The sequence below is a fragment of the Microcebus murinus genome, chromosome 18 (assembly GCF_040939455.1).
Source record: "Microcebus murinus isolate Inina chromosome 18, M.murinus_Inina_mat1.0, whole genome shotgun sequence".
NCBI lineage: Eukaryota > Metazoa > Chordata > Mammalia > Primates > Cheirogaleidae > Microcebus > Microcebus murinus.
The window spans coordinates 10,786,223-10,802,862 of NC_134121.1; the positions used below are offsets into that span (position 1 = coordinate 10,786,223).

General features: G+C 50.6%; 1 protein-coding gene across 1 annotated transcript in view; it reads left to right on the forward strand.

Annotated features, from left to right (window-relative positions):
- The window catches only part of DNAH9 (dynein axonemal heavy chain 9), a 312,997-nt gene that overhangs the window by 273,772 nt on the left and 22,585 nt on the right, over positions 1–16,640 (forward strand). The window contains exons 62-66 of the mRNA XM_020280809.2: positions 1,170–1,297; positions 5,230–5,457; positions 9,192–9,383; positions 10,812–11,003; positions 12,823–12,993. Coding sequence (XP_020136398.2) covers positions 1,170–1,297; positions 5,230–5,457; positions 9,192–9,383; positions 10,812–11,003; positions 12,823–12,993 — 911 coding nt within the window. The remainder of the gene's footprint in view (positions 1–1,169; positions 1,298–5,229; positions 5,458–9,191; positions 9,384–10,811; positions 11,004–12,822; positions 12,994–16,640) is intronic.

Consider the following 16,640-nt stretch of genomic DNA (forward strand, 5'->3'; position numbering starts at 1 on the left):
CTGTGATGTTTGTGTTGTGTGCTCGTCCCCTTGCTCCATTTGCAACAACAGCAACTGTTATGAGGATCCGTCCAACAGATACAGGGAAGGATAGAGGGAAGGATACAGGGAAGGAGGCGCTTAATAAAGATCAGTTTGAAAACCGCGGACAGGTGGGATCGTCGGGAGCAAAGCCCAGTGCTGCAGAGCCCGCTGGGATCAGTCTGCATTAACTGGGCTGGAGGCATGGCCAGGGATTCTCACTGCCTGAACACCCAGCCAACGATGACTGCATCCCATGAGAGCCTCGAGGTGCTGAGGTCACCTGGCAGAGTCCTGCCATCTGCAGCCTTGAGACTCTCAATGCATCTTGCAGGGTCCTGAGCAAGGCCGTCTGGCCAGCTAATCTCTCGGGATTTCATTTCAGTTTTGTGCTATGGCTTCCGTGCCTCCACCCCACTGCCTTTCTTTCTTTCTCTCTTTCTCTCTTTCTCTCTTTCTCTCTTTCTCTCTTTCTCTCTTTCTCTCTCTCTCTCTCTCTCTCTTTCGACAGAGTCTCATTCTGTTCCCCGGGCTAGTGTGCGGTGGCATCAGCTTAGCTCACAGCAACCTCAAACTCCACCCAAGCAACCAAGCCGCTTCCTGTCTTGTATCTTTCCTCTCTTCTCTCCAACTCTTGCAAAATGATGAGATCGCACTTCCCTCTGTGTGCGGATGAGAGCGGAGGAGGTTCCTGGGGAGGAAAGCACATGAGGCAGGAACTACCTGGACGCTGCCCGCACCGACTGCACCTTCCAGTAAAGCCCCAGGGAAGACCCAGTGTCCACTCAGAGGACAAAGCAAGCCAGAAGGGACCACAGCCACCAGCTTGCTACTCTGTGACCCTTTCCCGTCAGCGCTCTCTAGGATAGCGGGCCAATGCCCGGTCCTCAGAGGAGAGCTGATCAGAACATCAGCACCCCCGTCCCTTCTTGGAGATTAAGTGAGGAGGGAGGAGTGAAGCGATTTTGGTCTGAACAAGTGTTTCCTTTTCATCTGGGAGCTAACAGCTGGAAGAACCGACATCTGTGAGGACTGGGAGATGGGTGCAGGCATGCCTGTGTGTGACGGGGTGATAGGAGGGTACGCATTTCCTTATGAACACTGCTCATCGGACTCAAGAAAAAATAACAACTGCACTCTCCTTTTAGGAAAGAAACTTGGCTATACCTTCAACAATCGGAACTTTCACAACGTGTCTCTGGGGCAAGGCCAGGAGGTAGTGGCGGAGGCTGCGCTGGACCTGGCTGCCAAGAAGGGTCACTGGGTTATTCTGCAGGTATGGCCCCCTGCCCTGATCTGGTCTTTCTCGCCCCGTACCTGCTGGGCTTCATCCCACAGTCTCTGGGCTTCTCAGTCCACTCCCGCCTTCACCTGTCCTTCCACACCCCTGTCCCCTTCACGCCCTAATCTCCTCTCCTTCCGGTTCTCCCCACGCACACGCTGTCTTCCCTGCGCCACCTCTAGTCACTCTTCTCCTCCCTGCTCACCTGCTCTGCCACTGTCTCCAGTCTACACAGCTCTACCCACAAAAGAGAGCAGATTCCCATCCTGTGCACGTGCAGCAGGTTGGCATTTAATCAAAGGCCATGGCAGCCAGATTCTTTCCTGTGAATTTTGTGGACACTTCCTCTGTTGTCCCTTTATATTGTGCTACGTGTCATATGCCCTTCGTTACACATGTGACTAGAATGTGCAGGCAAACAGCCTTAGCCTCTTCGTTGGGAGTTCACACTGGTGTTTGGAAATCTGGAGCCCCTGCTACTAGTAATTTCATCAGACGGTCACCAGGGAAAAGGCCACCTCTCTTCTATCATGGCCTGTCCTCTTAATCCTTTTTCGTACAACACGTGTGGATGCCGGGGCAGAATATTCTACAGTCACCTCTATTACAGCTCCAGGGCTGTGTTGACAGGATTGTTATGGGACTGCATTCTTCACTAAATTTCCTTAGGAAGAGAGATGCTCCCTGTTTACCTTTGACCACCCAGCCCACCGCCTTGAGCATAGCAAACACCGGAACAAAAGCCTATTGGGTGAAAGAATCAATGAAGAAATTAAAGAAAGAAACAATAAATGAAAAAGCCAGTCACTCCCATCCCATCCTGATTTCCATTACCAAGATGCCCCAGTCTCCCGATTCACTCATGGCACCACATCTTGGGGCTTCCTCCTTAATTGTTCTGTTATTTATTCAGAGTCTAGCGACTGAGGGATCTGCCACTCCCTGGGACTCCTTTTCCAGAAGCAGCAGGAATCTTGGGAGAAAAGATGATGACAGCTGGGGTCCCTGCATCCTCCCAACTCGGATCAGCACAGGCTGACTTGCCAAGAGACCCCCTTCTGGGCACTAGCGCCTTGGGGAGTCTGGCTGCTCAACCTGAGACCGTGGCACTGCCTCCAACGAGCCCATCCCCCCAGCACCTGCCGGCTGCCCAGAGCACCCAAATCTTGTGCAGTTGCGGCTGCTGAGAGCTCTCAAATACTGAATTCAGAAATCCCTCTTTGATCCCTGATGTTTGGGCATTTTCAAGGGAAATTGTACCAAGCAACCTGGGTGCCTGCCTCTCCCCACACCCAAGGAAGCATTTGAGTGTTGAATAGATATAATCTGTCCAAACTGTAAAATGCTAACAGAAACAAAAGGCCCCTGCTGGTTTGTAATATCTCTCTTAGGAATCCTAGCTGCCCTGGTTCTAAGAATTCCCTGGTGTACTGAACCAGACTGGACTGGAATCTCACAGAACAGTATTTCCCAGCCTCTAAACCCGAGAGATTCACTGGAAAAAAGGAAAAGCCGTTAACAAGTACTTCTTTCAAACTTTGGAAAACCCTGCACACAAATCCCTTTCAGGAAGATTTTCAGCTGGGCACAGCGGCTCACACCTGTGGTCCCAGCTACTCAGCAAACTGGGGCAGGAGGATCACTTGAGCCCAGGAGTTGGAGGTTGCAATTATCTATGATCGAGCCACTGCACTCCAGCCTGGGTGCTAGAGCAAGTGATATGGGTGATAGACCCATATCTTAAAAAAAAAAAGAAGAAGATTTTCAATATAGTCATAGGTTAATCATATAGAAATCTTGCTCAATCTGGTACCTCCCAAATTTTGTTGAACACAGACCTTCTTTTTTTTCTGATTTTATTTTACTTTTTTTTAATTTTAGCATATTATAGGGGTACATGTGTTAAGGTTACATATATTGCCCATGCCCCCCTCCCCCCTCAAGTAAGATCTTCAAGCATGTCCATTCCCCAAATGTTGCACATCTTACTCGTTGTGGTTGTATACACCCCTCCCCTCCTTCCCCCTTCCACCCTCCCGACACCCAATAAATGTTACTCCTATATGTCCACTTAGGTGTTGATCTGTTAGTACCAATTTGCTGGTGAGTACATGTGGTGCTGGTTTTTCCATTCTTGAGATACTTCACTTAGTAGAATGGGTTCCAGCTCTATCCAGGAAAATACAAGAGATGCTAGATCACCATGAACACAGACCTTCTTTATGCACCTAACATCTATTAACATCCCATGGCATACTTTTGGGAAATACTGCTTGAGGACCCTAGCCCAGACTAGCTAGGGATTGTCTCTTGTCCAAGCTGCCTTCTCAGGACCTGGGCGAGAGAGCAAAGCTACTCTTTCCCCTTCCTGTCTGCAGTAGCTGTTGGGTGGGTTTCCCAGGCCCTGCCATATCCCAGCCCATAAACCCAGGGAGGCAGACTCAGGGATCTCTGAATCCACCCCAGGTTCCATCCTCAAACAACAGGGGTTCTTTCTCCCAGCCCTGCCCCGCCTGGTGGCAGAAGTTAGAGCTTTTGACAAAGCAGCCAAATCATTCATTTGTGGGTTGCTGCCCAAGCCAGCTAACAGGAACCCTGTATCTCTAGGTAGCCTACTAAACTCTCTGCTCCAATACAGTGATTGTAAGTGAATTCCTTAATTTAGCAAATTTCCATCTCAACAACTACTGATCATACATTGCATTCTGCAACATACAAAGCCCTTTCAAATCCACTACCTTTGGTTATTTGCAGCAACTCTGTGAAATGAGTATGGCAGACGTTATTATTACTTCTCTTTTTACAGAAGAGAAAACAGCACTCAGAGACCAAATTACTGTGGTCCAAGTACTGTGCTCAGTGCTGATCTGTGTATTTAAGGCTCTGCATGCTTACTTCCTCAAATATTTACCAAGGAGCTTTTATCTATCCACTATAATGAAACACATTGCAATGAATCCAAGTGACTATCCTCACTAAAGTGAAAGGTGCATTCTGCAAATTAATGCTGAGAAATAAATGTAGGGTTCGATATGTAGACAGACAGACGGATAAGAATCAGATTTGGGGGAAGGAGAAAGGCTCGAAGACCAGACAGAGAAATTTGGGATTGGAGAAGAGAGGTTTTGTCGTCTTTGAACAGCATCGACTCAGTGTGTTTTAGGAAGATAAGTTTGGCAACAATTAGCAGAATGGTTTGGGGAGGAGGAGAGACAACTCAGGAAAGCTAGCTAGAAGGAATTTAAATCAGTGCCTTTCAAATTTTAACGTGCATACGAATTACTGCCCAAGGATCTCGTTAAAATGTGCTGATTCGGTAAGTCTGGGTAGGATCTAAGATTCTGCATTTCTAACTAGCTCCTAGGTAATGCCAGCAATGCTGGTCCGTGGGCCCCGGTTTTAACTATCAAGAGTACAAACAATCTAAGTGTCAGGTAGTAGGGAATTGGACTTGGGGTTTAACCACGTGTTAGATTCTTAAATTGTGGGGATTTGTTAGAAATGCAAATTCTCAGGCCTCACCCTAGAACCTGCCAAATCTGAAATTCTGGGCTTGCGGGACAAAGGAATCTGCATTTTTAAAAAGCCCATCAAGTAATTCTCATGCACAATCAAGAGCACTAGCTGGAAAATCTTCGTATATCAAGGGATAGAGTTTGATTGCAAGACTCTGTGATGTGATTTAAGACATTTCTGCCATTAAAAAGCATTGGGTTGCACAATAGCCTGAGTGCATGTGATGCTATTGAACTGTATGATCAAAAGGGGTTGAGATAGTAAATTTTATGGAATGCCTACTTTATCACAATTTTTTAAAAATTATTTGATGCGAGGACCACGCTCCCCCTCTAGCTGCCTTCCTGATAACTGGTTACTGCTAATAGCGCTAAGCAGATGCCTACGTGGGGGTCTTCCCTTCCCACCAGAATATCCACCTGGTGGCCAAGTGGCTCAGCACCCTGGAGAAGAAGCTGGAGGAGCACAGTGAGAACAGCCACCCAGAGTTCAGGGTCTTCATCAGTGCAGAGCCGGCACCCTGCCCCGAGGGCCACATCATCCCGCAGGGCATCCTGGAGAACTCCATTAAGATCACCAACGAGCCCCCCACGGGCATGCACGCCAACCTGCACAAGGCCCTGGACAACTTCACTCAGGTACTGTCCTGAGGGGGAGGGGGAGAAGAGAGCCCCTCTTGCAAAAGAGCAGACACGAATGGGGTGGGAGGCTGGGTGGGAGGCTGGGTGGGAGGCTGGGTGGGAGGGGTGCAACTCAGCGGGCACTGGGGTTCCACTGGGCTACGGGGTGATGCCAGCAGGGAGAAATACATTCCCTCTGCGAATGACCTCCAGCCGGTGCCCACTCAGGACAACCCCACTCTCCACTGCCAGGTACACCTGTGTGTGTCGGGGGGGGGGGGCTCACGCTTAGGGCCTTTCTTTGACAAGAAGAATGGGAGAACTTTCTCCCGAGTCTACTGTTAACTAATATTCCAAGATAGAGAAGGCCACGTTACTGAAAACCTGAGTCCCGTGCTGATCAGCTAAGCATGCTATCTTCAGGTGCAGAGGGATGACATCACTTGACATCTGCATGAATCTTGAGTACCAAGGGTTCAAATAATCCAGGTGTGAGACAGTTGGGAATTGGACTTGGGATATAACTGCGGGTTAGACTGTACGAGTGTGACCCGAAGACCAGCAGGACCTGCATCTCCTCGGAACATGTTAGAAATGCAAGTTCTCAGGCACCACCTGAGACCTGCTGAATCTGAAACTCTGGGGTGGCACCTAGAAATCTGTGTTTTAACAAGCCCCACAGGTGAGTTTAATGCACAGGCAAGTTTGAGAACCCTACGCTCCAGGGAGACCCAGAATATCAAAGCATAGGGTTCAGATGCAGGCAACTATGTTCCTTGAAATTTCCACTACTGGGAGTTCTGACTCGTATTGTGGAGTGTTTATTTACGGCCAAGTCCGTGCCCATGGTGGCTGACGACATCTATGAGGTTGCACCAGCCAGCTCTGCAACTCAGGCCTCTTCCATCTTCTCAGGAAGGTCCCATTTCTTGTGGCTTCTCCCTTGGGCGTTCCACCTTCCTGGGGAAGGGAGTACACAAAGGCATGAATATCAGGAGGGTGGGGGCCCAGGGGATCACTTTAAAATCCATCCACCACATCGCGCCTTGGTGGAATCCAAGGGGCAGGTTCTAGAAGTGGTTGGGGAGATTTTCCTGTCTACAGTCATCTTTTAATAGCACCAATGGGTCTCTCTCTGGTATCACAGAGCTGGTGCGAACACTCACAAGTCCCAGGTGGGTCACCTACGTAACTTGAAACCAGCCATCCAACAGGAAGCTGTGCCAGCTAGCCCAGCAAAAACCTTTGGGGCCTGGTTTAAACTTAGATGAAGGGTAGGACGCATGCAGCCCAGCTTGGAGAGGGAAGCTTCTACAAGGATTTGAGAAGCAAAACACATGCAATCACCTTTTCCATGCCCCTTCCCAACCCAACTCCAAAACCCCCGTGTCATCTGGAACAGAGAATGGGTGAACGTTACCAGGAGACTCAGGATATTTTAGCTTGAAGTTTCTGCTAAAAAATACTTACCCATTGTGGAGTGGAAGGTGGGGCAGGCTCTTGTCCAAGGCCATCTCCTTTTCTTCCTTCTTTCTAGGCCTCCTCCAATCCGCCTTGACTAAATTCTTAGGTACTCTTACCACAGGCCGACACTTTTATGTTTTCTGCGTTTCATATTCCAGGTGGGGAAGACATACATTCTTAAATTTTAAATCTACAGCCTTCTTTGCAGGAAGCTATAGCTGGCTTCACGCAGACACTTCTGCCTTTAAAAGACACTGGGTCGCACAATAATGTGAGTGCACATAATGCCACTGAACTGTACACTTAAAAATGGTGAAGATCATAAGTTTTATGTTATTTTACCGCCATTTTTTAAAATTAAAAGTGGAAAAAAAGGCATTAGGATGCAGTGAGTCGGCTCTGTTAAAGGCTCAGGGGCTACACCATCCTCAGCTTTTGCCTGGGTGGTCTTGGGTAGAGTCAGAGGAAAGGAGCAGGTGCCACACATGCTGTGTCTCCTGATAGTTGGCACGGAGCCCCAGTAGGATGATGATCATGCATAGCCACACCTGGCTTCGTCTTCTCAGCGTCCTCCTGGGCCGTTGTTCCTGGGCTTATGTCCTTGCAAGTCTGATGTCCGATCTTGGCCATGGGGTACCTGGCAAACATATCCCAGAGCTGACGGCCTTTCCTGGTTATTCCGTCCCTGCCACGGTTGGTTCTTCCACCATTCACGGCCACGCTCAGCACCTTGTTCTAAGAAAGAGTGATGGACTTACGCGTATATTCGCTGTCCGTGAGGGTTTTAACCGCCCCGTTCTCCTGCACACGCGCCCTGGCACGGCAGCCTGCAGAACACCCACGCTCACCCTGCTCCTTCAGAGCCCATCGCAGCCACTTAAAGGACAAATTGCAGAACGGGGCTCTTTCTAATCCCTGCTTCCCTGAACGCTGTGCTGTTCGGGGATGATCATTTTATTCCGGCTTGTGTTTGAGTGTGCCACTGTCAGCCGGTTTTGGCATCTTAACATATGATTTCTTGTCTTTGTGCGTAAAGGCATTTTTCAGCAGGACTCTGATTTTTCCAAATGTGTAAGAAGCAAGAGACAAAGCATCCCGCATGTCTGCAGAGCACAGCTCCGTGCAGAACGCAGTTCTGAGATTCTTGCTCGCACAAGGCAATGGCCTTGGCCTCTGCACCACCTCTGACCTTTCACAGCCATGCCTCTGTGGCGACAAAAGCATTGTAGGTTCCCCACAGTCTCTCTCTGTCGTGGGTTCTCCATGGAAAAGTCAGATGCCCAGAAGCTCCGTCTGTCCTATTTCCTCTGGCGCTCGCACTCCTGAGAGCAAGCCTGAGAGCAAGTCCCAGAAGAAATGCCAGGACTGGACGCAGTGCAATCCGTGAGCTTCGAGACCGCCTCTCTGGGGCTCCAGCCTCAACATCTTGCCTGATCCCGAATAGAGAAAATCTCACTCAAAGGAAATTATGTTTCATTCCAAAGAGTCCAGGGGTTCCTTTCCCATCATCCCTTCAAAATGCAGGCTGTCCATCTCCCCGCCATCGTCACCGTCCCCCGAACACCCGCCAAGTACAGCCCCGTCGCCTGCCTCTGAGCCGTCCCCTGATCCTCTTTCCTTCCCTCTGTCCCCTCTTCTCCTCTTCCCCCTGTCCCCTCTTCTCCTCTTCCCCATGCACCACATCTTCTCCCTGGCATCGTGCTCTGCAGCCAGTACCCCTGGGGACCCTCGTTGCCTCAGCTCGGTCTGGTCGCCCCTGCCCAGGTTTGCAGGTGCAGCCGGGATGGGGCAGCGCACAGCACACCTGGGATCCCTGTGACTCCAGCTCCCATCCCCCTCACTGCGGCAGCTCCCCTGCAGATAGGCAGTAATCACACCCTGAAGTTTCCACGAGGGGTGAGGAAAGCCTTGCAGGAAGGGAAGATCTTAGAGATGATGCTGCGGGAGTCACCCCCCACCTCCCGGTGCTCGGTGAAAGTAGTATGACACACATGACATTCCCGTGGCCTCCTTCTCTATTCGCTGCGCTAGGAAACCTAATTAGCACATCTGCCTGCCTAAACTTGAGCCATAAACCAAACCCCATTATAACCTGAACCCAAATTCTAAAGCTCTGCAAGCTCCCCTCAAGCCCTGAGCCCAAGCCTGGCCCCGGGGTGAGCTGTGGTCTCGAGGCAGCTCAAACCCTGACCAGGGTACACAGTGACATTCTCCAGCGTGAACCCCAGCCGTCACCCTGTGCTCGGCTGCCCCGTGTAGGGGACACGGAAGCCATGCTTTCCTTGCAGGACACCCTGGAGACCTGCTCCCGGGAGACGGAGTTCAAGAGCATCCTCTTCGCTCTGTGCTACTTCCACGCGGTGGTGGCCGAGAGACGCAAGTTTGGGCCCCAGGGCTGGAATCGCTCCTACCCCTTCAACACCGGGGACCTCACCATCTCCGTGAACGTTCTCTACAACTTCCTAGAGGCCAACGCGAAGGTAAAGGGAACGGACATGCAGGGACCAGCCGGGAGGAGGTCAGGAGGGTCACCTCTCAGAAGGAGGACCTGGTGTGACCACAGGGAGGGAGCGTGAACCAGGGAAGAGTCGCACTCTGCACGGGAGGGGTGAGGAAGGGCCAACCCCAGGACCAGCCCGAGGCTGAGATTGAGATTGGTACAACAATGAGGCCAGAGCCGAGGAGGCTCGGGAAACCAAGCAGTGACCCCTGTCACGTGTGAGTCGGCCCCTCCCCTCGCAGTTTGTCCCAGGGCCCCCAGACCACCCCTGCGCACCCGCAGTGTGTCAGGTGGGCCGCCGACCAGCGGGAAGAGACCCCGCGCTCACCTGATGTCAGTCCCCAATTTCACTAGTCAGCAGTGCAGGCCTCCTCTCGGGGCACGCAGCTCCTCACACGGGTGGGGTCTTGCCAAAGCTGAAGAAGAAGAAACCCCATCTCCTTTCTTCTCTGTCTGACGTCTCCATTGCAAAGAAAACTTACATCAGCAACGGATGCTCTGCCGGGTGTAGTGGCTCACGCCTGTAATCCTAGCACTCTGGGAGGCCGAGGCGGGAGGATTGCTTGAGGTCAGGAGTTCGAAACCAGCCTGAGCAAGAGCAAGACCCCATCTCTACTAAAACTAGAAAAAAATTAATTGGCCGACTAAAAATATATAGAAAAAATTAGCCAAGCATGGTGGCGCATGCCTGTAGTCCCAGCTACTTGGGAGGCTGAGGCAGGAGGATCGCTTCAACCCAAGAGTGTGAGGTTGCTGTGAGCTAGGCTGATGCTGTAGCACTCTAGCCCGGGCAACAGAGTGAGACTCTGTCTCAAAAAAAAAAAAAAAAACAAAAAAAAAAAAACGGATGCTCTTCAAATTGAGGGAATTTCACACCATCAAGGTCATTTTAGGTCATGGGCCAAGCATGGCCTCGGCAGGGCCACCACCTCTTCCTGGTGGGGAAATGAATGGGCCCAGATGTCCCGAGAGATCCTTCTGCCTCCAGCCCGTGGGGCCCGGGAAGCCCGCCCCACACACACCGTCCCTTCACTTGCTGGCCTTCCCCGAGTGGCTTCCCTCCCAAAGTTTCACCCCAGTGAACTTGAGCGCTGTTCACTCCAGACTTTCCTAGGAGACAGTTAATTAATCCTAGAATTAATGACAGAAAATTAGAGAAGTGTCCTGGTCCACACTTTTCTCCCCTTTGACCTTCACCCATTTAAAGGGCTTCTAGGTAGAGTCTGACCCCGCAGATTGTCACAGTTAATGTGACATCACGTCATCTATGCGAGGGAGAATGAAGACCAGCAAGACGTCGCTCCTGATCTGGGGAAATGTCCCATCTGGCAGCTCATGCGCCCCCCAAGTGTCGGGCCGCCCCACGCCTGTGTGGAGGTCGCCTTTCCTGTCCTTCCCCGCCCCTCAGGTCCCCTACGATGACTTGCGCTACCTGTTTGGCGAGATCATGTACGGAGGCCATATCACAGACGACTGGGACAGGAGACTCTGCAGAACCTATCTGGAGGAATTCGTCAAACCGGAGATGTTAGAGGGAGAGCTGTCCCTGGCCCCCGGGTTCCCACTCCCAGGCAGCTTGGACTATGCGGGTTACCACCAGGTGAGGCTCGCTCTTTGCTGCGACAGGTGACGGTGCTCACATCCTTCCTTGCACAGCCCAATGCTCGGGTCGGGGACGGTGGCTCAGACAGCCGGGCTTGTATCAGGTTTGCTCCTCTGCCCCAAGCTTGCCCTGTTCAACTTGAAAAGCACAGGATTCCTAGCCTCAGATTAATAACAAAATTGAGCCTTTGGGGAGCTTTGTATTCTTGATGTCTATTTATATAATTCTATTGCTTGCTTTTTTTTTTTCTACAAATAACATCTGGGGCAGTTATTTTGTTGTTTTCATGGACAAAGCCATTATTAATGGAGCAACATTTCAGGTAAGAAGTTAGCTAACTTTTGGTAGAGTTTATACCAGTACTCAAACATCTTCAGAAAAGCATGATCTTTTGGCCAGATCACTCACCCCTCACAGCCCCTGTCAACTGCTATGAACACAGGCACATGCCACACACGTATGCCAAGAAAAGTGTTCCGGTTTTTCATGTTACTATTACCATAGCTATTTTTAAAGTATTCATCTTTGCCTATTTCACCTGCCATGGAAAAATATGTTAAAAGATCATTTAAAATAAAATAAAAAAAAAAGCTTTTATTGCTGGGCCTTTGAACATTCCAAGAACTCTTGAATACCAAGCTCAAGGGAAATACTGGTCATAGGCATATTAACTATAAGCTTTAAAATAATATTTTTTAATTCATAAAACTTAAGAAGTTAAGTCACAAAAGGCATTTGATCCAGGAAAACTGGACCTATGAGAAGAAGTTAAAAACAGTAAGAATGTTTAAGGAAAATAAGAGGAATTTTTTTTTAACGCCATCCCCAAAGGCTTCAAGGGCAGGAAAATTGTGCAAGAGCACCCCCTAGTGTCCACAGGGTAATTTGACAAGAGGCTGGAACAGGTGACAGGCGAAGTGAGAACCGTCTAGCAAGGCTGTTCTCTTGCCCACAATAACGTGGTTTGCACACTTCCAAATGACTGAGGTCGGCTGTTCTTTCTTAATACCTCTCTTTATATGGCAGTTAACAGATGGTTATAGGGCATCTACGAAGAACCAAGGCGTGTGCTGAGTACTGGAGGAAATACAAAAATTAAACACGCAAATTTGCCTTTGAGGAATGGGCAGTCTTTTACTTAGACTAGACGTTAATAATACCAAGAGATCACCAAAATCATATTAGGAAAACAATCATAATAGGAGCTAAACTTGGGGGGCTATTTTCCCATGATCATAAAAAGAATTGTGAAGGAATACTCCAAACCTTTGGGGAAGAAAGTGAGCCTTACGTGCTGGGGAGGCTGTTTGAGGCATGGCAGGCTGTGGCCACTAGCACTGACCATGGAGAAGTACTGTTTGGGTGACACACTGCTTAAAAAGTTTTAATGCAAATGTCTTTGATTGGGGCAGTCTACAGCCAAGTGCACCTCACTCGCCCTACAGCCCCGCTCGCATGTGTATTTTGTGTGCACAGCCCCATTATGTGTCTAGGTTTGTCGTCCCTGATTTAGATAAACGGATAAAGTTGTCTAAGCTTCCCAGAAAAAAAAAAAAGAATGGCATGATAAATGTAGATGCTTTGGGAAACTGACCTGGCCTGCGGAAATAGATGGTGTGCACCGACAGGGGCACAAGTAGGTGGAGAGCAGGCTGAGGTCAACCAGGGTGGGTGACCAGTGTCCCCTTGAGGGCCACAGTGCCCAAGGCCTGGCCTGGGGCCAGTGCCACCGACTGCCCCGCAGAGGACCAGCCAGGGTGGGAGACGGGAGGCACATCTCGGTTTCTTTCTAACTGAGCTTGCCCCGGATTCTCAGTACATCGACGCCCAGCTGCCACCAGAGTCACCCTACCTGTACGGCCTCCACCCGAATGCAGAGATTGGCTTCCTGACCCAGACGTCGGAAAAGCTCTTCCGCACGGTGCTGGAGCTGCAGCCGCAGGACAGCCAGGCCGGAGACGGGGCCGGGGCCACAAGAGAAGAAAAGGTGCGTGGTGGGAACTGCCTGACGTCCTTCCGGGGCGCCGGGGCGTGCAGGTAGACAGGCTTCTCGTCCTGCCCGCGTGGGCAACACCCGGCACTGACGGTCCGCAGGCACAGCCGGGAGACGCCTGCCCCTCGCCTCGACAGCCCCTCCCCCTCCCCCATCCGTCACCACATCGGCCATCTGGTAAAATCACAGGACGTCCCTGACGTTGGGTTTGGCAGTTTTCTTTGCCGGTCCACCCAAGTCGCTTTCTACTCAGCTTGTCAGCCGCAGTGAAAAGGGCAGGGGTGACGATGGTGGCTTGGGAACTTTGACACTGACTTCACAATTCCTTGGCTAACTAGTAACGCCGGGTGGGGGGCAGCCCCCAGGCACCTGCACCCCCAGTCTACCAACTACACGTCCGTGTGGAGGACACACCTCTAAGACGAGCGTGCCTTCCCTCCATGCCGATGACTTCCAGTCGGAGTCCCTGAGCACACAGCTGCGTCCTGGGCCACTAAGCACAGCACTTCCCACGGTTTTAGGGAGGGGAGGGGGACAAAGGAGTAGCAAGGCAGGCTGGGGTGACACGTGGGTCTCAGGACAGCTCAAGGCAATCTGGGTCTCCGTTCCTGCTGCGGGGGGTAGCTGAGGGCAGGAAAGGAGGGGCCACCAACGTGAAGCCAAGACAAGCGAATGCAACTGCGGGAGATGGACTTCCGCCAGCCACATCCGCCCTGCCGTACCTACCGCCTGGCTTCCTGTCACGGAGATGCCACTGAGCTCAGACGTTCTTGGGAGGATAAGGGTCAGGAAGGCTGGGAGGTGACCAAACTTTTAGGCTCTAGGGGCTGATTTTAGGAAAGCAGACTGACTGATACTAAAGGAGTCGGACTTTTGTTTAAAGGTATGGAATAATAGTGCGTCACCAGTAGTTCTCACACTTTAATGTGCCTAAGAATGAGCTAGAGAGCTTGAAATTCTGATTCCGAGGCCTTGGGTCTGGCCCTGGCATTGACGACCCAGTGACTGTGATGAGGCGGGCACACTTTGAGAAAGCTGCTTCAAATCACACTCCTCAGCCTATTCCACTATCTGACGAACAAGATGTGCTTTGGGAACGAAGGGGAGAACACGAACCACCCACAGTGAAAAACGTCCTGAGCTCTAAAAATGAAAAAGCCTGGGACTATATAAGTAATAGACTTAGGAATCTTCAGTCAAGGTTCAAAGAAGGCCGGGTGCGGTGTTAGCCCAGCACTTTGGGAGGCCAAGGCATGAGAATCGTTTGAGGCCAAGAGTTCAAGACCAGCCTGCTAGCAACCCAGCAAGACCCCATATGTACAAAAAAATTAAAAATGTTTTGAACCAAAAAGGTTCAAAGAAGCTTCTAACTCTGATCATTTCCTCACTCTCTCCCCCAGGTAACTCAAGAAATAGGTGCATGTGTGTGTGTGTGTGTGTTTCAGAAATGATATGAACCGTGATCAGCTACTTGCCATGCATGGTGCCGTGTGGGACAAGGGTGCAGGTCACTGGGTGCATGTCCACCCGTGTAGTGTCTCAGTTCTCACCCGTGGTGGTGTTTCTCACATGGTCCACATGCTCCGATGAGCTGTGTGCTTCTCACCCACATTGAAGCTCAAGAGGAAGGGAAAAGAGCCAAAGCCCAGAGAGAGCATCTCGTCAGTAGCAAATGACCGAGAGGTTGCACACTCCACACACACAGAGTCTTGAGAGAAAGAGAGAGAAGGCAGGCAGGCATGAGAGGCACACGGGTGGGTGGGTGATGGGTGGATAACTGATGGCTGGGTGGGTGTTAGAGGGATAGAGTTATATGCACTGAAGGACATCTGTGGGGATATGAACCCAAAAATGTAGTGGTTTCAGAGTATTTCCCCCCTTTTGGGGGAAGAGTCAAGATTGTGGAAAGATTTTGCTTCTCATATCTTATGTATCCGAAATGTTTGGATTTTGCTGGTTAGCAGGTATTACTTGTCCAAAAAGACAAAAAAAAAAGCAGAGGTGCTTGCTTATGGAAGCAGAGTGGATCACATCCCCTGGGAACCCTCTCCTCCCATCTAAAGGGGCCTCTGGGAAAGAAGGTCCTGTGTGTGTGTGTGTGTGTGTGTGTGTGTGTGTGTGTGTGTGTGTGTGTGGACCTGCCCCTTCCTTTCAGCCCTCTCCCTGCAGGCCCCAGACCCTTCCCAACCCGATCGGAGACAGAATGGAACGGTGCACCCCCACATCCCATGTATTTTGGAACAACAACCCCAGACTATCTTTTCATCTTCTCATCAATAATGTCCAAATGGAAGCTCACTGATAGGGGACTGTTTCTTCAAATTCTGCTCCAGACACAGAAATATAATTTTAGCCATTTGTCTTTCACCCCAGCAGCAGCGCACAGGTGCCATTAAAATTCCATTCCTGTTTTTGCTATGACAGCACCAAAGACCCATTTGTGACAGGGCGATGGGTTTGTAGTTTCTCTTTTCTAACCTCAGCTCTTTTCCTAGAGAATGTATTGTATGTGAACAATACCAGGCAGGGTGGATATTTATCATCCTTCACCCGTATACAGTTCTTTATAGCTTTCAGACACCACCACGCTCATCAGCTCATTTGATTTGATCTTTGCATCAACCCTGGGAGTTGGAGAAAAGGGAGCAGGAAGAGAAAGACATTCTCTTGGAGATTGTTACAGTCGAGAAAATTGAGGCCTAAGTGACTCTCTCATGTCCACACGGGGAACGCATCACAGAATTGTATTAACTCGGTCAAGGCGCTTTGGTTGCAAGCGACAGACACCCATTTAGCTGAAGTAGGCAAGAAATACCTCTCCAAATCAAAGAACTCAACCTAAGAAAGGTCAAATGCCACAGTGGCTCTGCAGTCCCAGGGAGGAAGAAGTGTGCACAGTCCTTTCCGGCACCTCCACCCTGCCCGGGGCTCCCTGGATTCCAGGCAGGAGATTCAATTTTTTGTACACCTGGGAAAGAAAGTCTGATCGGCCTGACTTGGGTCTGGGTAGGCTGGCCCCTATGGACTATCCCCAAAACAATGGGGAAGGGGTGATTTCATAAAGAGACAGGGGCCTGCTGTTCCTGGAAGAAGGGGGGGGCGAGGTGGTGACAGACAAAATCAGCAGAGCTCAGCCCTCCGGATGCTGGGCAGGGCTAGTGCTCACTGCCTCCCTCCCTCTCTCCTCACCCCAGTCTGCTGGCCACGTGCTCTATCATGCCTGCGTTTGTTTCATTTTTCTTTCTCTACTGACAGACCTCCTGGGCTTACTCATTTGCTCCAAAATGGCAGACTCAGCCCCCAAGTGCTTGCCCTGAATTGACTCAGAATCTCTGAGCCTCAATTCCAATTTCCTGGGACAGAGACCCTGGTTGTTCTAGCTCCCCTGGTCTAATTAGCTGCTGGGTTGTGTGGGCAAAGGAATCGTGGGGTGGAAGAGGAGGTTCGCAAGATAGATGGGTGCGCTTCTTCCAGAACTGAGAGATGAAAACCGCGGTATTGCCTCACAGAGACTCAGAACCGAGTGTGTGCGTGGCGAGACAGACACGGAAAGGGACATAGATGGAAACAGACACGCTAGTCACCGGCGATCACCGCTCCAGCTGCACAAGGCCCACGAGGGCTGTCTTCCCAGTTTATCC